We start from the raw sequence: 19712 nt of genomic DNA on the forward strand, positions 1-19712 counted from the left end.
ACGCGAAATAAATTTTTGAAAGGTTTAAAAGCCACGTGAAGATCGACAATGCGCAAAATACGCTCTTTGGTATTTTAACTATCCCACCTTTAAGCTTATCGTGTAACGCACGCCTTGATTAGCCATGCACTATTGTTTACGTGCATACTGTCACACACAACTTTATTGGCTAAACCTTTCTAGAGACAAATCAAATAGCAGACCCTTATCAATAAAGGCAGCATTCATTAGATCAGTTGACGCAAAAGTACACTGTGCTATAAGCTGCCAGCGTTTCCTAGGTAGTGAGCTTTCACCATTTTACGGCATACAAGGATGGTCTAAGAGACTCGGGAGAATTTAATAAATTCCAGGAAAACGTTTGTGCGGCATATATTAGCTATCAAGTAGATGAAGTTTTTGCAATGACATAATGGTTATCGCGATCGTAGCCTGATGATTCGATGGTAATCCCGGGGATTTGTTCGAATAAGATATCCAACTCTCCCTTTCTAAATAAGTGGTAATATCGATTATAGACCCTAGGTGGTTCATCTTGGTTGTCTTCCGAGGTTTTCTTTTTGGTCAACATCCATGGCACAAATACATCCTGTTCTCCTGGCTCGAAATTTCGTTTACTGAATTTTGTTTGTTCCAGTGCCCACACAAATACCAAGATTCGTCCGCCGGGTCGCACAATGCGTACCAATTCCTTTGCCAAAATTTAACGCACTGACTTTCCTTCACAGATTGTATTCACATACCTTGAGTGCCTCCAGCCTTCGTTCAGGTGTAGAAAAGTGATGAATCACGGCAATGGATATCGCAAAATCCTGTGATTTCAAGGAATCAGCGGTAATTTTTCAGCTGTTTTCCCTGTCGGTCTACACTTACAAAAAGGTGAGAGCGATACGGTAAGTCCAAGCCATCTGCCACCATGCCCTCGAATCCTCGATCTCGTACGATTTTTATAAGGTTCGAGCTCCTATTTCATCAAGCTCAACTTTTAGTGCTAAGAAAACTGGCTGAGTATCAGACATTTACCTGTCGGATCCGAGTATAACGGCATTACGGTTAACGCCAATGTATTTGCCATTACCGCAACCCACATCGGCACCTAGGCTTCCCGGAGCAAGTCCATGAAGGAAGTTTTCTACCACCGGCCATGGCTATCACGTCTTTCAATGACTCCATCGATCCATGAGACGAAATGTAAAAGTACCTTGTAACGTGTATCGCTAAAGTGACTTGCTATTGCTTCGTATACTTCATGCACATTTTGTTGCTCGTACGTTGCTTCGTTCTGTGTTGGTGCTTGCACGGCAATAGGTTGAGGTTTACTCATGACAGTAATAAACAGCCAGTCACTGGTGGTCTAAGAGGAACAATGCAATAGTACAACAGCAAAATAAATTTTTATGGTCAGCAGTCTCGACTGTTTTTCTTTTATTCATATTATGATGATGTTGGATCGCTCTTTTCTATGGATTTTGTATCTTTCGGCTTCACGGTATCCGATTCTTTGAGATGGAAACGTTCTTTATCCCCCGGTCTTAGCCAAGTACCGTTTGTTTCTCTGTTAAACCTTCCGCCATTAGTATACGATGGGGTACAAATCGTCAAGAAAAAATCAGAACAACTTACGCTTCATATTCCTTCAACAAAGGCTGAAATACGTATACACCAGTCCCAATCCCAATACCAGTAGCGAGGAGGAGAGGCACTAATCTCGATGAGTTCATTGTGGAGCAGTTCGGAAGTTTTGTTCTCGCGTTTTCCTCGTCGGGATCCCTAGCAGCAGCCCGTTGGAATAACAGTCACTTGACTGATCCAATCGACCCATGAGTGATGACTACTTGGTTATGCTGTCTCATTCAAATGATTCTAGATGATTTTTTGTGGCAACTCTAGACAATAGAAATGATGCTAGTAACATTATAAAAGACACATAGTTATCAACAACTCTCGGTCCTTTGCTTAGCTTTTATGCGAACCCGAAGTAAGTTGACAAAACGATCCATCTGTGGCAATGTGCATGAAACAGATGTCTTTGAGAATATTACTTTTCGAGGACAAAATGAGAATTGATTAATTTCATATGGCACATTATCACCATCCATATCGGTGTGATTTATTCATAGAACACAAAGTAAGCGTGTGCTTCTTACGTGTAGCTTATTATTTATAGCACCCAGACACTGCATCTGCCAGAAACCCTGCAATGTCAATACGATGCTAAATGGTTCAATGAGGATCAAAATAAATCCCATGTCTTACCTGTTATATTCTGTAAAAATGACGATTTGTCTCGTAGAATTATGTTTGTTATTTCTTTTTCTTTTATTCTCTGACACATTGAGGTGGCATTCTCCTTTTCTACAAGAAAGTGATATCACAGAAAATCCATCTTACCCAATGGCTGGCATGGGAAATAATCGTTCGCAAGTACCTATTGCCACCCCTCCTCCACGGCCAGAGTATGACGATACGCCTAAAAAAGGACAAAATATCAATTCGATCAACGATGTGAAGACGTCTTTCGAGAACGCTGGAAAAGCTCCCGAGAAACCAACAACTGGTACCACCATCCGCAAAAACGACGGCGACGACCCGTACCATGATGCCAACGAACGGAATCAAGATCCCTTATCGAAGTCAGCGAACGTTAATGATGATCAGATATTTGCACGACAAACCGCACCTATTATGGGAGGCAAAAAAGTGGGAGAAGATGAGACGGATTTAATGTCTCAGAACATCGATGTAGGCAAGTTGAAAACTGATTGAGGCTACCAATCAAATTCTTATTTTTTATTCTCATCAATAAAAATACTTTGTATAAAAAGATCCGGGGAAGTCTAGACATTCGTTAAGTCGGAATAGCAGAGAAAAGCGCAAAAGCAGTGTTCGAACAGCCAACAGTGAAATCGTCACGGGAAAGAGTTATAAATTGCAATTTCCACAGCCATTGCCTTTGAGTAATCCGAACATGATCGCCAACGGTCTTCAGCTTATTGCTCTTCGTTATATCCTGGTTGCGGGAGCCATTTGTTATATATGCGGACGCATGCATTTTGGCATATTTAGCGGTGCTGTCATTGCTTGTATGTGCGGTGGTGGTTACTGGCTGTTGACATCGGAAACACGTCAAGCTCTTGCCTGGCAAGTCGAAAAATTGGATGCTTCCGAAACGGTATTTAGAATAAGCAACACTACTACAAGAATTTGTGTATGATATCTTACTGTTGATTGTCAGCTCAATTCCTCCGGCGAGACTGTACAATGGTTAAATTACTTTATCGGAAGGATATGGAGAAGTATCGACCCCTCTGTTTTCAATGTGGTGGAAGATCTGCTAGAGGATATTCTAGGAGGCATTGCGCCAGCATTTATAGTAAGTCGTGAAATGATGATAATCTGTTTGTATTTACTCATTTTGCATCTCCAGAAAGCCGTTAAAGTGACCGATTTGGAACTGGGAGTTCATGCTCTCCAAATAGATAAGTAAGCATCAAGAATCAAAAGCAATGGTTCTCACAGGACATAAAACTGACATGCAACTAGAGTAACCATTCATCCGCAGAAAAAGGGTCAGCGCGAAGAGAGCATCGTAAGGATATCCAAAAATTCGTACAGCGAAGGAATCTCATCATTTGTCATTGCCCATTCACTGTAGTTCGGGGACGCGTCCTTTCAACTGATCGCCAATCCAGTAGCATCATCCAAAAGTCTCACTCACGGCGTCTCTTCTCCTCCTGGTATCAACATTCGATTCAAGACAGGTCTATATGCACCTATCGACATCAAGGCCGAACTAGTTCGTCTCACTGGTAAATTGCGGTTCAAGCTATTGACATGCCTTGAACCACCCTTTGTCTCCAAAGTGACAATTTCATTTGCGTCTATTCCGACTATCGAAACCAGTGTCATGCCATTGACCCAGAAGGTCAATGTGATGAGAGTAAGGAGAAATGGTCATACACTGGATTCAAAAAAGAATATAATTCAAATATATGCTCTACGCATAGCTGCCATTGCTAAAGGCTGTCGTCGACGAAGGCATCAAACTTGGCTTTGCTGATCTGGTGGATCCTAAAAGCATAACGCTGAATGTCCAGGCTTTGATGGGGGCCGCCGCTCAAGATACGGAGGCCATTGGTGTAGTCAAAGTGACGGTTCGTGAAGCGTTTAGGGACGATACCATCACCTTCACAGGTAAAACCTAAGAAGCATACTGCTCAAAGTCATTTTGCAATGCTAAAGCGTACAATAGATATGCAAGATGCTTATGCGACGGTATCGGTTAACAACCGGCCTCATCAGAACGTATCGAGCACGCGCATATTGACGAACGATAAAGATCCTCGCTGGGATGAAGACTTGTATACTCTTGTTTATGAGGGTAAGGCTTGAAAACCGACATTTTGAAGTGAACTTTATTTAACAGAGAGATTCTGTCGATGCAGATGATATTACCGCGGACAACAAGGTGGATATTAAAGTTTGGGACGCTGATAAAGTAAAGTTTGACGACCTGTGGGGCTCTGTGTCACTTCCTGTCAAAGACATCGTGCGAGGCAAAATTGATAACCTTGGTAACGTCGCGGATTGGTGCAAAACCGAACGTGTTGTGTTCGATGGGTAAGTAATAACTGTCATGATTGTGTACATCTTATATTCATAATCCGGCTATCGAATGATAGATGGGCGCCGATGGATGGCGAAGAAATGGACAATAGTAAAGTTCGTTTGAATTTCAAACTGAGCTTCCATCCAAAGTACGTTGTTCCAAAGTCAAACTTACTGAATCTTGACCCCAAAAAGAAAGAGAACAAAGAAGAAGAAGAAAAGGTCGACCCAGAACATACAAGCGGTAAGTAGTATTCATCGCCGAACAGATACTGGATTCATACGGAGAACTTACCTGATTCATACCAAGGGATTCTATCGGTTCTGATCAGGGAAGCCAAAGATCTTGAAGTTGGAGATCCATCTGTTATCAGCCAAGATAATTTGAAACATCCATACAATCCAAACATTGGCATCAGTCCATACGCTGTGCTGTACATTAGTGATCGAAAAGCCTACCAAACGCGTGCTAAATTGAATAACCCCAGTCCGGTAAGCGATTGTATAGCATATATTGCGTCCCTTTCACGAAGTAGACGGCTGACATTGTAGTGCGTAGTACTGGAACGCAATTTCAGAGCATTTCATCAAGGATTTCAATCATGACTTCCTGCGCATCTCTATAAAAAATAATGCAGATCTCGAGCATGATCCGGTGTTGGGAACGAAGGTGATTCGGTTGAAAGAATACTTGGAAGGAGAAGGTGACAAGGCAAGGCTTAATTCACTATAGAAAATCCGTTGCTGTCATTTTTCTCACCATCTCGTGTAGTATAAGGGAATGGAGCGTTGGATCCCTCTCGCCAACGGCATCGGTTTCGGAAAGTTCCATCTCAATCTCAAATATAAGCCCGTGAAACTGACCGTACCACGGCCACTGCGAGGTGCAGGTAGGAAATCAACAATTAAACAACGTTGGAACATTGCAGTAACCAATCCAAAAAAAAAAAAAAGACGTTGGTACCCTGGTTATCGGCAGTGTGCACATTAACAAGTTTGGCACCGATGGCTCTGAGCCCGAAGGTTCGATTCAAGCAACTCTTGCACTCAACGTTGATCCTGTCATTGTTAAACGACTCAAAGCCCGCGATCTTGATGAGAACAAGACATGGAGTCGTAATAATTTGTACTTTCCGCTTTTGATGCGATATCGAACTGCACTCTATGTGCACATCCGACAAGGAACGCTTACAACGACCCGTGCCACAGGACGTTTGTCAATGAAGCAGATCTATGACAACGAGTGGCAAACGGTCACTATCGGCCTCCATGACTACGTCAACGAGGACAACGCAAACGAGGATATCTGGCCAGAGATGGGCCCCCACGGACAAATCGTGGTGCGTTTGAAATTTGTCTCTGGCTTTTCCTCTGTACACGCCCAACTACGTCCGTTCCGACTCGACATGCTCGGTGCCAATCCATTTGAAGGGGAGGAGATTGAAAGAGAACTGAAACAATGGTTCCATGGAGATGGCGAGAAATACGGGGACAACAGTCAAGTGAAACAACAATCAGAAGAGTCTAAAGTAGCAGAAGAACGTAGGGATGAGAACAACTTGGAAGATGACGTGAAGTATTTTATGGAATTGCGTCAACATTTGGCCAATGACAGAATCAGTAAGCTCTTGTTCTTACGAAAAATGGAACGGGGCGTGGATATTGTCCGAAATAAGGTAGACATAGTTCGAAACGGCTTCAATTCGGAAACACGCGCGAAACGATCAGTGGCCGAAGAATAAGTCATCGAAGCCAGCGAATCCCGAACGATCTTTGCATGATAACGCAATTGCGGAATTTAAAACATCATCTAATACAACTGTGCTATTTTTTTTTCTTGTTTCTTTTTGTTCCGTTGTTTATCATCGTTGCTTAACTTTACCCCTTTTCAAATCATCATGTTGGCAGTGCCCCGTGTGGTAAGACTTCAATCGTCAGTGCGCTCTTTTGCAACTGCTGCTGCTGCTGCTGCTGCTAGTCAGCAACCCAAAGCCGTAAGCCAGAAATTTAAGGTCGTTGTTGTTGGTGCTGGTCCTGGCGGTTTGTCCGGTAAGCTTATCATCGTCCATGCCACCGAAAAAAAAACGATGAAAAATCCAGAGGAGGCTTTTTTTTGGGGGTATCACAAGATATACTCATCCAATGATATCGACGGATAGTCTCCTCCACTCTTGCCAAATTGTTGGGAAAGAATCAGGTTGCTGTCATCGATCCCGCTCAAAGACATTATGTGTGTATAATTTTTTTTTTGTTTTGACTTTTGGGAGTGACATGAGCTAACAGAGTGTAGTACCAACCTCTGTGGACTTATGTTGGTGGCGGTATCAAGGATTTCAGCGAATCTTTCAAGCCGATGGGATCGGTGGTCCCCAAGGATGCTGAATGGATCCAAGACAGAGTGGTGAAGCTCGACCCCGACAACAACCAAGTGACATTGGCCAACAATGAAGTCATTGGCTATGATTATCTGGTGGTGGCAGCAGGCATCCAAATCAACTGGGATCAAGTCAAGGGTTTGAAGGAAGCTCTCGGAAAAGACGGTGTTACATCCAATTATTCCGCCGACAGCGTACAGAAAACATGGCAGTTTATCCAAGATTTCAAGGGCGGAAACGCTGTGTTCACCTTCCCCAACACGCCTCTCAAGGTAAACTTTTTTAATCACGGGAATATATTGACAAACTTCAGGAAATTGATGTGTGAAATTCTCTGTATTGCTATCAGTGTCCCGGTGCTCCTACAAAGATCACTTTCCTTGCTGAAGAAGCTTTCCGTCGCAACGGTGTTCGCGATAAGACCGACGTCATCTATAATACTAGTTTGGGAAAGATCTTTGGTGTTGATCACTATGGACGTGTCCTCCAGCAGTTGGCTGACGAACGTGGTATCAAGGTTAACTTTCAGACTGAATTGATCGAAATTGATGCCGGCAATCGCGAAGCTACGTTCAGAAACAACGCCACCAAAGAGTCCCACAAGGTTCACTACGATTTCTTGCACGTTGCCCCTCCTCAAGGTGCCCCCACCTTCATCAAGGAATCCAAACTCGCTGATGCGGCTGGCTTCGTGGATGTGAACAAGGAGACCTTGCGTCATAACAAATACAAGAATGTGTATGCGTTGGGCGACTGCTCTTCCCTTCCTACCTCCAAGACGGCTGCTGCGATTACTGGTGAATCTGGCGTGCTCAAGCACAACTTGATCGCCGATCTCGAGGGCAAGCAAGTGGAACAAGCTGCCTACGATGGCTATACCAGCTGTCCTTTGATTGTAGGCCGTGACCAATTGATTCTGGCGGAGTTCTCGGGTTACACCGGTTCGCCTCTCGAAACTTTCCCCGTTGATCAACGTCAAATTAGTCAGGCAGCTCAATTCTTGAACAAGGAAGTCATTCCCTCCATCTACTGGAACGGTTTGTTGAACGGTACCTGGACCGGTCCCGCCAAGTTAAGAAAGCTCATGAACCCTCTCCGTTCCGCCAACTAAAAACAGCATTATTCCCTCTCTTTTTTTTTTGTTCTCTTTTAATTCATGTCATCACATGTTTGTATTATCGTAACAACGGAAATCTCCAAAAAATGGAATAAAATAAGTTAAAACAGATCATCTGAGGGATTTCTGCTTTACAAAGTGTTGACCCACTGAAGTTCGCCCTGCCATTCCTTCACATGGCACACCTCGACGTGTATGCCCATCCCCGATAAGGTGTCAATCCAAAGTTTCTGAGTTTCGCTTAATTTGTCTCCAGGACCTTTGACTTCCGAGAAGATGCACTCCTTCTTTTCAATGTTCCAGCAACTAGGCATTCAATCTGTAAGCGACGAACAGGCAGCAAACCAGAACAATAAATCTTGCTTACCATAAATCAGGCATCCCTCCGCGGCGAAATTCTTCGGCTAATAATCTACATAGAGCCGAAAGCCCAGCTCCACCAATACACTAACAGGCGAGAGGATGTTGAATATAGGGTTAATGGATGGTTCACCCAAAGTAACACTTACCTCTGCTATTTCCAACAATGGCTCCAGCTCGTAATCCCAACGGACACCGAGACAGAGAGTGTTCCGACTACGTTCTCTTTCATCCACTTCCCGTATGATGTCCAGGTATCGACCCTCGTCGATTTCACGAAGTCGCTGATTGATCATATCAATACGATCTGTGATCAAGTTTAGTTATAATCATTTACTGGCACCAAATTTTTTTTTGGCAAGTCATACCGATATAAAAGGTATCCGACGCAATATCCAATGGCGCCGTCTGGTAAGGCGTTTCGAAAACGCCGGGTATAGAAGCAAATATGATATCCCAGAATAATATAACAAACTAAAGCGAAAAAGTCAACATATCATATGAATGGCTTGACAACAACTGTAATCCATACCAGCATGCAGACAACACCTCCCTCGCAATGAAATCTATCAGCTGTATAAGTCATTCGAGATTATGGACAGTTTAGCCACATTTGAGTTTACCCTTGATAGCCTTGCTTCTTGTAGAAGCTCAAAGCCAACTGTTCCACACTGCATTCGGCGCCATCATCATCTCTCCACACCGACTTTTTCCCGGTGACAGAATCGGATAACCTCTCTCCTAGCAAAACATAATCTGCGTCAGTTGCTGCTCACGACTTTGAAGGATGGACATGCTAACCATAAATCGTACGCTCTTCTGCTTGTTTGAGTAAGGCGTATGAAAAGTCGTGTTGTTCTCGTTTTGGGATCCTTAGGTCGCGTTCCACCCGCTTGATTCGTTGATACAATCCGTTCAAATAAACTGAACAAAAAATTGTCAGTAATGCGTATAGTGGACAGACAATTTGCGATATTTACTCTGATGCACGCGAGGATCCTGAATAGCTTCAATACACGTCTGCAAAGCATCTTTCTTGTGTTGGCGATCCACTTTTGAGCGTAAATGCGTCATTTGAACAAGAGCTAATCGGTTATACCAGTGTCCTCTTTTGCCAAGACGATACACTTTCTGATCGATCAGTTTTCTTAGGATCAGCGCTTCCAGTTCGTATTCACGTAATTTGGCTAAACATTTGGTGCCGTGTTCCAATAAATGCGTGTAAATGTACCCTACACTATTTGTAAGCTGCCCTGCCGTTTATGCTACGATCGAAAGACCGGTGCTTACCTGCTTCAAATCGTCGTAAATAGTATGGACGTGGATTCTCGCTGAACAGATCCTGTCTAGACGCTTCTACCTGTTCTTCCCATAAGCCGATAATATTTTCGCAAAGTGCTGCACACTCTGTGAGAATATTTCGCTCGTACTCTTCGGCATTTGTATCAGCCGCAGAGCGTTTTTGCAAAGATTCTAATTTCAGATCAAAGACCTGCCTTGTCTGCAAAGCAGCTTCATATGCTAATAGTTCGTCGCGTTTTTTCCAGATGATTGTGCGGGTATACTCGTAGGTAGGATAATTGCGACGGCTAAGCCGGGCTAGAAGCGCAGCTGACATGGGATTTGTATCCGACAGATCCGTCTTCCGATAATACACAAGCTGTAACCGACGAAACAAAAGATACACATCATCTTCCACGCGTATACAGTGTCCTGCAGTTTGAACTCCTGAGTCTCACAAAAATTCAACGCAAATCTTCGAAAAAAATCATACCTGCTACTTCTAGGATGACCGCAAGAGACCCTGATACAGTTTTTTTGTTTTCCTTATCGTCTTTGTCCTCTTTGTCATTTGTGTCGGCTTTCTTGTCATTATAGATTGGAGGTATTGATTTTGATGCATACTGCTTGAGTAATTGGACAAAATCAATGCGCTGCGTCAAAGATCGGCGTGAGTAACGATATGCACGTTTTACGGATGCTTCTAGAAAATTTACCCGTTTCTCAGAGCCTGTTAACAAACGCTTCTTCTTTGCCAAATTCTTGAGTTCTTCCAGGGATAATAAAGCAAGCATTTCATCGATATCATGTAAAGACGATTGTTTGAGGAGAAACTTTTGTTGCCATAAATCGTCAATCGTTGCCTTTATATCCTTAACATGGCTCGTATAGTCGAGTTTGTCGACACGGATCCATCGTTGTTTCCGCAGTAGCAGACGGACCAGTAAATGCTGCGATTGATCTAAAACCATGTCAACAAACCCGATAAATCAGAGAGAGAATAAATCACACCAAACTACCTTCTAACTGCTGATATCGGCGACATAACGCGATTTCAGCTGCTGTGAAAAGATGTTGTTCGTCCTTCATGACCGTATCCAGGAGTAGATTCATTTCATCCGTGTACATTGAGGTCTCGAAAAACGGTTTTTCGCCAGTTGCGGTATCTCCAGAAGCTGTAGGATCGACGCCGCTGCTGGTAATAGGTGGTTGTTCATTTTCGTTTTCAGTCATCAGTGGTGAATCTGGATCGACCGCAGCGGCTGTTGATGTGGGGGTATCGGCAATGCATTTCTGTTTTTTGCTGAAGAAGTTGCTAATGGTCTTCTGTCCATTCTGCTTCTCTGTCAAAGGTATTGGCCGTTTACGGCCACCTTTTCGCGAACTCATTCAATGTCGCGGCACAAGAGCAATTCGGCAAGGCGTACTGTATGTGTTTCCAGGGGGAGGAGTCAACAGGAAATCCGGTGCGGTGAACGCCAAAAAGAAAAAACACAAGAAAAAGAAAATAATCCCATTAGATATGTTTCAGATGCATTATTTTTTTTGATGGCGGGAATACGCGTGTAATATACAAGTCGTTCTATGGATTGACCATGGAAAGAGTCCTAGGAAATATGATGTGGCTAAAAAAGGTGTATACAAATATGGAGTTACAAACTGTCGTTCATGTCTTCGTCATCGCCAAGTTCAACTTTGACGCGTTCCTTCAAGGTTTCGACACATGCGATTTTTCGTTCAAGCATATCGTCGAGATCGTTCAGATAATCTTCAAAGTCTTCCATTGATTTGCCGTCATCCAACTCTCCCTCTTCAGAAAAGTCGTGATGACTTGATAGATTCATAGAAAGCTTGGCGATGAGTTTCTTTTCTTGTCGGATACACTCTTCCAACTCTTTGATCTGTGCACGATGTAATCGGATAAACTTCTTAATATGATCCACCGTGATTTTCTCGCCATCAGCAGGGGTGCCTGTCAAGGAAAGGCCATTTGATCTCTCAGGGGTCGAAAACACCTCTTCTTTTGCGTGCTCAGGTCGCACCGGTGATTCTGCGAAAGGGTCCGATCCATCCATGGGTGTTTGAAAAATCTCATCGGGAGGCGTTGAAAGTCGTCGCATATAATTTTCTTGTCGTTGTGGTGTGGTAACATTCCAGTATCGTTCATTTTGAGGTGTACTAAGCGCTTCATTGGCTTCAATAGGAAAATCCACATCCAGCAAGTTTTCGGCCGTCTCGTTCTCCCAAATTGCGTCGGAATTGGTGAGACTCTTGGCATCGTCTTTCATGTCACCAGGTTCCGGCGTCGACTGCACATTGGAGCCTTCGTTCCTTTCCATCTGTATGCCGTTCTCCACCGCTCGCTCAGTTACAGAATGTTTTGGGTCAGGTAATAACCGAGGATCCGTCTCTCCTTTCAACTCCTTTACACTTTTCAACGCCATAGTCAGTATTCAAATCTTTTCCGCCTTGGTCACACCACTTTGCAATCTAGACTTACCGGTCGGCATATCGCAAGGTATTTAATGTATGTTCACTATTCATATTATTGGGTGATATGGTAGCAATCATACAAGTACGAGAATTGCCTACAAAGGAATCCCGTAGCACCTATTATCAATGGTTTAATTTTTTCCTTTCTCTTCCAGAAGGGGTGGATCAAGTGACTGAAAAAAAAAGGGTATTTTACCTGAGTAAGCTTACTACCTCGGAAAGGCGTATGCTTTTTATCCTGATCCAGTGCTCGTATACATTCTTTAAGAGCCAAAAGACTCTTGTTGATTTCAGCACCTTCCATTCTCGTCTTGTTATTCGCATCACCTCGATCTGCCCCTCTTTCACTTCCTGCGAGATCAATGAAACTCAATTTGCCATGGACAGTCGATTCATCTTTCGGTTTCAGCAAAACTTGCAAAACGGCATGAGATCGTGAAGAGTTGCTGTTGGCACCCGTTTTTCCTAACCATCAACATTCAGCCTTCTGTATGTGTCGGAATGTAGGAATGGTTTTGTAGTTGCGTACCTGTTGTTCTCGCTTGACTACCAAAATCAAAGATCTCCATCAGTTTATCCACATCGTTGATTGGGTATTCGGATAGTCCAGCGATGATCACGTTGCTATTTCCGTCTTCACGGGGAATCAGTCGACTACGTTGATTGAGCAGATCAAATAATTGGCCTTGATATATCTCGTAAAAGCCAACCCATGCTGCTAGATGGGAATATCGTTCTTCGTTTAACATAGAAAATATGTCAGCTGCCGCCTGTACATACAAGCCGTGCTGGGGATCAAGCATGGTATAGGTTTTTCCCGAGCCTGTTTGGCCACTGTAGAAATTGACGCATTAATTCAACCATTCAGTCCCATCCCTTTTGAGTACAACTTACTATGCAAAACAGGTCGCTTTCCCGCCAGCAAAGATATAATCGACCAACGGTCGAGCAGTCCGTTGATAGATCTGCCGCACAAAATAGACGATATCAGTATATGGGGAATTAAACCAGCCACCGTAGCACTCACCTCAGAGTTGGTTGAATAACTGTCAAAAGCCTCGTCAAAGGTAAATGAATGCTGCTCAGTAAAGCGGGATAAATCTACACGGGTTCTGGTAGCAATATGAATGAGCATAAAATATGACAACGATACAAGTTGACTTGGTCTATAGCCTTACTTTGACGCATTCACTTGAATTGTCCGTGCACCTACTAAAGGTGCGATATCTTTTTCATTCAAGGCAAGTTCTTTTTTGTTCAACGGACGTTTCCGTACACACACTCGGATGCGCTGTTGCAAATCACTTGCACCCGATGCGTAGGTTGTTGTGACCTTTGATGTAGTGGCGGTGGTTGTTGTTGTCGCAGTCGTATTACCGGATTGGCGTTGCTTCACGTATTCTTCAAAGGACATGTGGCTCACGGGCTGCAGTTGATCGAGGCTCGATCGCCGTTTTGAAGGTGTAATTGGTATACCATAAGCGTCTAGTAAACGCGTCCGATTTCGCTGAACTGGTATAACATCTTTTGTCGTGTCTGCGGTGTTACTGACTTCCTCCATGAATTTCAAAAGTTTGGCACTTGGTTTATTTTGTCTCAATGGGCTGGCGGTCTTTATGACGGCCCCAACACCAGCTCGGACCGGCGATCGACGAATCAGTGGAGCAGCATCACGTTTTGGAAGACATGACAGTCGACGGTTATTGACAGGCGACTTGGAAGGTAGATGACGCGGGATGCTCTGAGGACCCATCGTCATGCGTCGCGCTTTTTTGTCTTTGCCTGCATCATAACTATTCGTAGACCGTTTTCGTGGTTGCAACATTCGTTCGTTGGTTTTTGTGGGTGATGCCGTCGTTGGCTGTGGCACTGGACGCTGGGGTTGTGTTTTCAGTTGTCTTCGTTGTTTGAGGTCTTGGGCTAAAGCCATGAATTTCCGTTTATCTTCAATAGATCGAATGCCTAATTTCGTATAATCTTGCGCAGATAACTTGAGGCATTACGAGTTATAACCCGCATCTGAATTATACACATTGCTTCGCAAACAAGACGTACCTCGGCAATATAATCCAGCGATGACATTCCTTGCGAATATAAACTATCAGAAAAGGGAAAAAGAGATCAGCACCGACGCTCGTTCCCATTAAGTAGCTCGCATCCGTGATCCGGTTGCGGCATTCTGCTGTTTGGCCTACTTTGGATAATACTACAGATTGTATTAGCCTCAATGTCTCTTTTCTTGCATACGATGCTTCGCACTCCTCAAAGTGAAACACACCTGCTCCAATTCGTATCTTCTTAATGTGTCGAGGAAAAAAGAGGTTCCCATACTGAATTGAGTGAGACTATGAATGGCGTCGTTTTATTCCCCAATAATTGGATAAAAAGTAAAAGAAATAAGGAATTTAAGCAAATAATAGGGGAAGGGGAAGGTGTCTGAAAAAAAAAGTGAAGGGCGCTTTCAGCACACGAGGCGCGTCATATCCACGCGATCGCGTCACGTGCCTCTATTTTTTCATCCAATCAGCTAATTGCTCTTCCAATTTCTTGACACGGTCTTCAAGCTTTTCTATTTTATCCTTGTCGGCGCGCAACCCTTCTGAAACAGGGGACGAGTCTTGCAACCGTTTAAGTTGTCGATTAAGCCACGAATGATCGTCATGAGGGTACATGTGGCGCGTGCTTGCAATAGCGTTGCAAACTGACGTTGCCTTGAGACTTGCCAACGCGCCTACGGCATGCATTCTGACAATCGGATGAGGACTGCGAATCGATTGTGCTACAAAAGAGAAACATGGCCATGGTCAGTTTTTAGGAACTTGGGACGAAAGACGATGACATACCGATCGATTCGACGGCGAGTTTTTTCAGTCTGTCTTCTTGCCATTCGGCGGAGTGCTGTAAAGCGCGAATACCCTGTGGGCGCGCACGCATAGGCTCAAGACCAATCTCGGATCCTACACGATTATTCAAATAATTGAAGGCTTCTTGGCTGCGATGATAACCAAGGGCTAAATGTTGATATACCTGTTAGTAATTTGACTGACGATATCTGTGCTCATAATGGATTACCTTTCAAAGCCCCGCTTCTGACAATGCCATGTTGTCCGATAGCTCCATCATCCTGAGCCACGCGCAATAAATATTCCAAATCTTCTGGATTTCGCTGATAACCAAGTGCCATCAAAGCGGCTCCATGAGCTCTGGGGAAAAATTTGACAAAACAATAAATATCATTTGCTTATATCCACTTGTGCAAATGGCTGCTTCACTCACCGGTAAGGCAACGATGGTCTCTCGAGGAATCGCAAAATAGCTGATCGCATCAAATCATCCCGGATCTTGCATGCATCTGCAATGGAAGCCATTGCCATGGGATCTTTTTCATTATCCAGCATTTCTGCCAAGATTTGGAGACTCAATGTGCTGTTAAGCTTTGCAAGTTCGTTAGCAGCTAAAGAGCAATGTAGAAAATAACGTTAGCTGCCTGTATCGCAGTCAATGAGTCAGAATCAATGAGAATATGGCTTACCTGCGACACGAACACCATAGAAAGGTTCAATTTGAATAGCTTCTCGAATAGTCTTCAATAATGGGCGCGATCCCTTCTTAATCAACTCAGTGTAAGCGGTGATACGACTCACAACATCCGATGCATTTTTAGCCATGTTAATCAGGATATCCTGGTCAGCGGCCAATTCCAAGCTGAACAAGACTTTGCCATCGGGATCAATGCGGAGACTCTGGGGAGACGCTTTGTCATTCAGATTGATGAAGGTGGTGACACTGGCATCGCGGTCAAACGTCACGCGAGTAGTGTAGACGTGATTTTGGTCGTCGGTAAATTCAATTTCGATATCAGTGGCGAACAAGGGAATGTTGTTTGCTTCATCAACTTGGGTCTGTGTCAAGACAAACTTGACGCGGTTATCAGTTTTGCTGTACTCATACTGTGCCTTGATCTTTGGATATCCTTTGGAATACACCCATTCATCGAAGAAGCGGGTTAAATTCAGACCGGATGCTCGCTCAAGACATGTCTGGAAATCAGTGGTTTGGACGGTCTTTCCAGAAAATTCCTTGACATATTGGTTCACACCACACCAGAAAGCTTCGTCTCCCAAGCGCTTGCGAAGCATGTGAATGCGCCATGCGCCACCAGGATAAGTGTGCATGTCGAACAAATCCCATGAAGAGTCATATTTACGGGTGACAATAGGACGCTGTAAATTTCATCCGATTAACACGAAAACCATCAACGCTGTGCGTCAATAAATTACATACCATATAACGCTGGCATTCGGAAAAGTAAGAATGAGCATTCTCAAGCATCTCGTGGCGGAAATGATCCACAGAAACGTTATCCTCCAACCAACCTAAAGAATAGTTGAGCTACCAGTTGACAACACAAAAGCCAATGTTTAAACCTACATGACTCGATGTAAGAAGCCCAGCTTTCCTGCAAATTTAAATGTGTCAATGATGTTGGTAGGATGTTCACATGCTACGTTGGTTGTTTACCTTTAGCCATGCATGCTCGAAATGGCGGATGACAAGAAGATCACCGAAATACGTATGTCCTGAGAAGTACGCTTAGTCTAATGCCTGTAGCCTAGAGTGATATTCTCGCTTACCCATTTCGTGAATATTGACGAGATCTGTCAAATACTTGCGCTCAAGACTGTTGGTTTCGTCCTGAATAAAGGTATCACACCAGGTTACCTACAAATGACCAATCATTAGTTCCAGTTCAGCTAATTAATAAACCAGTGTACAAACCAGAGAAATGTTTTCCATAGCACCTCCAACGGCTGGAAGCGCGATTTGATAATACTTGGGCCATGGAACTATCATAATTTCACATGAGACAAGGACCTAACGTATGCCTGTGTAGCTTCATAAACTTACATGATACACCAATTTTGTTTTGCAACCACTGCATCATGGCTGGCGTCTTATCGAATGCCCGCTTCAAGTCAGCTGGTTCATAACCTTTGGCTGCGAAATACTGCAATAGAACATCGGGTCAGACGGGATTTCCTTTTTAGGGTTTTATATCCTCAAAAGGCAATAGTTACCTTTATGGGACGTCCGTCGACTTCGCCATCATCCACGGACACGAATTCGCCCACAGCAAAACAAATGAGATAGGACGGACTAAAAAAGAATCATGAATAAAGTAAGTTCCCAACATATGCAGAGATTCAGGAAAACAGAAATTCTATTGCTACTTACCAAAGATGCTTCAACTCCCAACAAGTGGTTGTCAATCCATCCTTTGTCTCCTGCGATACAAATGAACCATTTGCCAACGACGTGTACTCCTCCGGAGCAGTGATAGCCCATGTTAACGTAGTTCTCACAGCGGGAAAATCAACCGTAGGCAGCCAGTAGCGAGCCCTGTTGTTAAAAATTTTGAGATAGAGTCCATATAATAAAACCGATAGGGCATACGTACTTTTCTGTTTCATGATCCGTGATAGCCCACAAAGGACTCGCTCCGATCATACTGTCAGCCTTCTGGAAGTATAGACCAGCGATCGGCTCTTCCACTTTATAGGTGATTGTCACCTCGCGTCGGCTACTTTGCTCAAAAGGCGTGCTCCAGAAAAGTTGAATATGATGACCGTCATAGGTATGGGTCACTCCTTCACCCAAAACTTGAAGATCCTCAAACTGTTCCGCGTTGAGCACCACTGTTGAGCGTTCGTCCTTTCCAATCAAAGCACGGCCACTGTGGCAGAAAGTCAATGTGACCTTTCCGTGCATGGTTTCCTCCTTCAAGTTGCCAAACTTGAGAGAAATGTCTAATCCATGGCCACCGCATTGCATAAATATTGAAGCTCGTTTCACAATAATGCGTCAGGCCATGTATTGGAAGGAAACTCACCAAGATGCACTGGTTCGATTACCGTGTTGGGTGCGTACTGGTTGGTTGCGGTTGATGACGCGAAATTGTCATGACCTTTGGATTTACAACATAGACTGGGCATTGTATTGTGTTGCTTTTGTTTTCCACTCCACGTACAAAAACTAGAGTTTCTTGGATGAAAAACCGTAGAATTCCATTTCCGGGTGCAATTGACTTTATGGGCGTTGTGACTTTGGATTTTGCAAGTCAATTCGCATTCAGAAGGTGACACAGTTTTCTGGGATTAAAAGGGGAATACAAACTTTGGTGCGTGTGCTCCAATCATGTCGGACAGCAACAGTGTGCGAATCCGTCACGCTGCATTGACCGCAAAACCGGGAACATATCGTGAGAATTAGGCGTTTTTTGATCCTTTTTAAATAAGCTCCAATGCCAAGCTCCTTAAGGATAACCTCATTTTCTCTACGTCGGCTGGAAAGTAAGAAACTTTGCATTGTCATATGACAGAAAAAAATGGCAGTTTTCCAAGAGCATTTTACAAAAAAAAAAGAGATATTCGGGATCTTGCTGCATTTTTAATTGATTTATGAGTGAGGATATGAACATGCTATTTTATTTTGATGAGGGACAATTCATTTAATTTCAGTGAATCCGGGTTAGAAACTTGCCCGGATTTGTGATGGTCTGCCACAGTCTGCCTGGAGCTTCACCTTGGAAGCGATAAATATGTTGTATCATATGTTGTACAAACAAAGTGGTACGCTGTTTTCACCAAAAAATGCGGTGGAAAACATATTCCATGCACAAGTATATAGGGTAGTAAATGCTTAGTTCCAGCTCCTTATTGGAGGCTAGATACAAAATATGAAAATGCTGTTCACCAAAAGCTGCATGCACTTGTATCAATTAATATAAGCTTTCCATTTTGTTAAAATCTTGCAGTAAAGAACTTGAAAGAGTACTCAAGGAGGTAATTATTTGCGTACGAGAGGGCACTAAGTCAATTTGCTTGTGCCCAACCGACGTAAATAACCGCTTTTTTCACTTCCTTTTCATAGGTGGCTACAACACTCCGTAGAAGAGGCTGTTGTTGTTGTTTTTTGAAAGGCAAAACTCCTTCTGAAACAAAAGGTAAACAGTAAACAACGATGGATACAGGTGCATAAGTAGGGGACTGCTTTCAAGCCGTAAATGCAGGAGCTCTTCGGGGAAAGATGAAAGAATTGAAACATTTTCTTTTCGTAACAAAATGTCGAGTATAAGGAGGTTGTGGTTGCAAATGAATCAAATTAGATACCTGGTTTTTAGGATAGGAGCTTACATTGAATGTGTCCGTGCGATACAGGACAAATCTTAATTTCATACAATGATAACCTGCATCACCCCATGTCAGAGTGAAATTGGTGGAGTACAAGGGAACACTCGTCAACTACGTGTTTCAGAAAGCAAAAATGTGAATGCTTCCGTTTTATCATCCGTCACAGCACGTCAATCTGTCCTCACCATTCTAGAACTGAAACACTCGCCTTTCTGCAGCGCGTGCATTCTAATGCTCCTAGGACAGCCTCGTGAGTATAAGGAATCACACATTTTGATCAACAACGCT

General features: G+C 43.5%; 7 protein-coding genes across 7 annotated transcripts; 2 read left to right on the forward strand and 5 right to left on the reverse strand.

Moving 5' to 3' along the window:
- Positions 1 to 73: 73 nt before the first annotated feature.
- Positions 74 to 1404, reverse strand: BYT42DRAFT_555875 (S-adenosyl-L-methionine-dependent methyltransferase). Its single transcript, XM_051566721.1, has 5 exons — positions 1202 to 1404; positions 1024 to 1148; positions 874 to 964; positions 744 to 812; positions 74 to 691 (listed from the first exon to the last, which is right to left on the reverse strand). The coding sequence occupies exons 1-5, from the start codon at positions 1322 to 1324 to the stop codon at positions 383 to 385; spliced, it is 717 nt and encodes a 238-aa protein (XP_051427110.1). The 5' UTR covers positions 1325 to 1404; the 3' UTR covers positions 74 to 382.
- BYT42DRAFT_555879 (uncharacterized protein) lies at positions 1389 to 2092 on the reverse strand. The gene is made up of 2 exons (XM_051566722.1): positions 1624 to 2092; positions 1389 to 1555 (listed from the first exon to the last, which is right to left on the reverse strand). The coding sequence occupies exons 1-2, from the start codon at positions 1719 to 1721 to the stop codon at positions 1435 to 1437; spliced, it is 219 nt and encodes a 72-aa protein (XP_051427111.1). The 5' UTR covers positions 1722 to 2092; the 3' UTR covers positions 1389 to 1434.
- Positions 2093 to 2258: 166 nt separating this feature from the next.
- BYT42DRAFT_555889 (uncharacterized protein) lies at positions 2259 to 6464 on the forward strand. Its single transcript, XM_051566723.1, has 15 exons — positions 2259 to 2746; positions 2826 to 3172; positions 3236 to 3373; positions 3428 to 3483; positions 3544 to 3589; positions 3656 to 3940; positions 4008 to 4194; positions 4253 to 4381; positions 4446 to 4620; positions 4683 to 4852; positions 4919 to 5100; positions 5168 to 5320; positions 5381 to 5498; positions 5563 to 6132; positions 6208 to 6464. Exons 1-15 carry the CDS (start codon positions 2275 to 2277, stop codon positions 6348 to 6350), a joined length of 3171 nt encoding a protein of 1056 aa, XP_051427112.1. The 5' UTR covers positions 2259 to 2274; the 3' UTR covers positions 6351 to 6464.
- Positions 6465 to 6506: 42 nt separating this feature from the next.
- Positions 6507 to 8094, forward strand: BYT42DRAFT_489400 (uncharacterized protein; the record flags this gene model as incomplete). Its single annotated transcript, XM_051563937.1, has 4 exons — positions 6507 to 6657; positions 6768 to 6838; positions 6899 to 7255; positions 7333 to 8094. 4 exons carry the CDS (start codon positions 6507 to 6509, stop codon positions 8092 to 8094), a joined length of 1341 nt encoding a protein of 446 aa, XP_051427113.1.
- Positions 7877 to 11261, reverse strand: BYT42DRAFT_184483 (VRR-NUC domain-containing protein). Its single transcript, XM_051562432.1, has 12 exons — positions 10761 to 11261; positions 10458 to 10702; positions 10235 to 10394; positions 9751 to 10173; positions 9441 to 9692; positions 9262 to 9384; positions 9084 to 9201; positions 8993 to 9026; positions 8829 to 8934; positions 8610 to 8767; positions 8468 to 8547; positions 7877 to 8406 (listed from the first exon to the last, which is right to left on the reverse strand). The coding sequence occupies exons 1-12, from the start codon at positions 11128 to 11130 to the stop codon at positions 8232 to 8234; spliced, it is 2244 nt and encodes a 747-aa protein (XP_051427114.1). The 5' UTR covers positions 11131 to 11261; the 3' UTR covers positions 7877 to 8231.
- Positions 11262 to 11393: 132 nt separating this feature from the next.
- On the reverse strand, positions 11394 to 14316 carry BYT42DRAFT_610426 (P-loop containing nucleoside triphosphate hydrolase protein; the record flags this gene model as incomplete). Its single annotated transcript, XM_051571393.1, has 8 exons — positions 11394 to 12171; positions 12242 to 12351; positions 12431 to 12699; positions 12764 to 13068; positions 13129 to 13199; positions 13262 to 13346; positions 13413 to 14224; positions 14290 to 14316. 8 exons carry the CDS (start codon positions 14314 to 14316, stop codon positions 11394 to 11396), a joined length of 2457 nt encoding a protein of 818 aa, XP_051427115.1.
- Positions 14317 to 14654: 338 nt separating this feature from the next.
- Positions 14655 to 18280, reverse strand: BYT42DRAFT_555911 (peptidase family M1-domain-containing protein). Its single transcript, XM_051566724.1, has 15 exons — positions 18125 to 18280; positions 17693 to 18041; positions 17470 to 17634; positions 17313 to 17391; positions 17143 to 17242; positions 17014 to 17081; positions 16869 to 16956; positions 16756 to 16814; positions 16666 to 16693; positions 16519 to 16610; positions 15767 to 16457; positions 15511 to 15688; positions 15307 to 15437; positions 15078 to 15245; positions 14655 to 15013 (listed from the first exon to the last, which is right to left on the reverse strand). Exons 1-15 carry the CDS (start codon positions 18225 to 18227, stop codon positions 14742 to 14744), a joined length of 2571 nt encoding a protein of 856 aa, XP_051427116.1. The 5' UTR covers positions 18228 to 18280; the 3' UTR covers positions 14655 to 14741.
- Positions 18281 to 19712: the final 1432 nt, after the last annotated feature.

This window comes from Radiomyces spectabilis (genome assembly GCF_025331425.1).
Source record: "Radiomyces spectabilis strain NRRL 2753 chromosome Unknown BYT42scaffold_2, whole genome shotgun sequence".
NCBI lineage: Eukaryota > Fungi > Mucoromycota > Mucoromycetes > Mucorales > Radiomycetaceae > Radiomyces > Radiomyces spectabilis.

What these genes read in the sequence shown, in the direction of transcription:
- BYT42DRAFT_555875 (XM_051566721.1), bottom strand. Translation starts at nt 1,324, where the DNA reads ATGAGTAAACCTCAACCTATTGCCGTGCAAGCACCAACACAGAACGAA. An exon ending in TTAGCGATACACGTTACAAG is followed by an intron (nt 1,149 to 1,201) that starts GTACTTTTACAT and finishes AAGACGTGATAG; the next exon opens with CCATGGCCGGTGGTAGAAAA. An exon ending in GTTATACTCGGATCCGACAG is followed by an intron (nt 965 to 1,023) that starts GTAAATGTCTGA and finishes TTGATGAAATAG; the next exon opens with GAGCTCGAACCTTATAAAAA.
- BYT42DRAFT_555879 (XM_051566722.1), bottom strand. Translation starts at nt 1,721, where the DNA reads ATGAACTCATCGAGATTAGTGCCTCTCCTCCTCGCTACTGGTATTGGG. An exon ending in TTGTTGAAGGAATATGAAGC is followed by an intron (nt 1,556 to 1,623) that starts GTAAGTTGTTCT and finishes AAGGTTTAACAG; the next exon opens with AGAAACAAACGGTACTTGGC.
- BYT42DRAFT_555889 (XM_051566723.1), top strand. Translation starts at nt 2,275, where the DNA reads ATGACGATTTGTCTCGTAGAATTATGTTTGTTATTTCTTTTTCTTTTA. An exon ending in CATGCTCTCCAAATAGATAA is followed by an intron (nt 3,484 to 3,543) that starts GTAAGCATCAAG and finishes ACATGCAACTAG; the next exon opens with AGTAACCATTCATCCGCAGA. An exon ending in GAAACAACAATCAGAAGAGT is followed by an intron (nt 6,133 to 6,207) that starts CTAAAGTAGCAG and finishes AATTGCGTCAAC; the next exon opens with ATTTGGCCAATGACAGAATC.
- BYT42DRAFT_184483 (XM_051562432.1), bottom strand. Translation starts at nt 11,130, where the DNA reads ATGAGTTCGCGAAAAGGTGGCCGTAAACGGCCAATACCTTTGACAGAG. An exon ending in TAACAGGCTCTGAGAAACGG is followed by an intron (nt 10,395 to 10,457) that starts GTAAATTTTCTA and finishes TCTTTGACGCAG; the next exon opens with CGCATTGATTTTGTCCAATT. An exon ending in AGAAGAGCGTACGATTTATG is followed by an intron (nt 9,202 to 9,261) that starts GTTAGCATGTCC and finishes ATGTTTTGCTAG; the next exon opens with GAGAGAGGTTATCCGATTCT.
- BYT42DRAFT_555911 (XM_051566724.1), bottom strand. Translation starts at nt 18,227, where the DNA reads ATGCCCAGTCTATGTTGTAAATCCAAAGGTCATGACAATTTCGCGTCA. An exon ending in AATCGAACCAGTGCATCTTG is followed by an intron (nt 18,042 to 18,124) that starts GTGAGTTTCCTT and finishes GCCATGGATTAG; the next exon opens with ACATTTCTCTCAAGTTTGGC. An exon ending in CGTCAATATTCACGAAATGG is followed by an intron (nt 16,815 to 16,868) that starts GTAAGCGAGAAT and finishes CGTACTTCTCAG; the next exon opens with GACATACGTATTTCGGTGAT.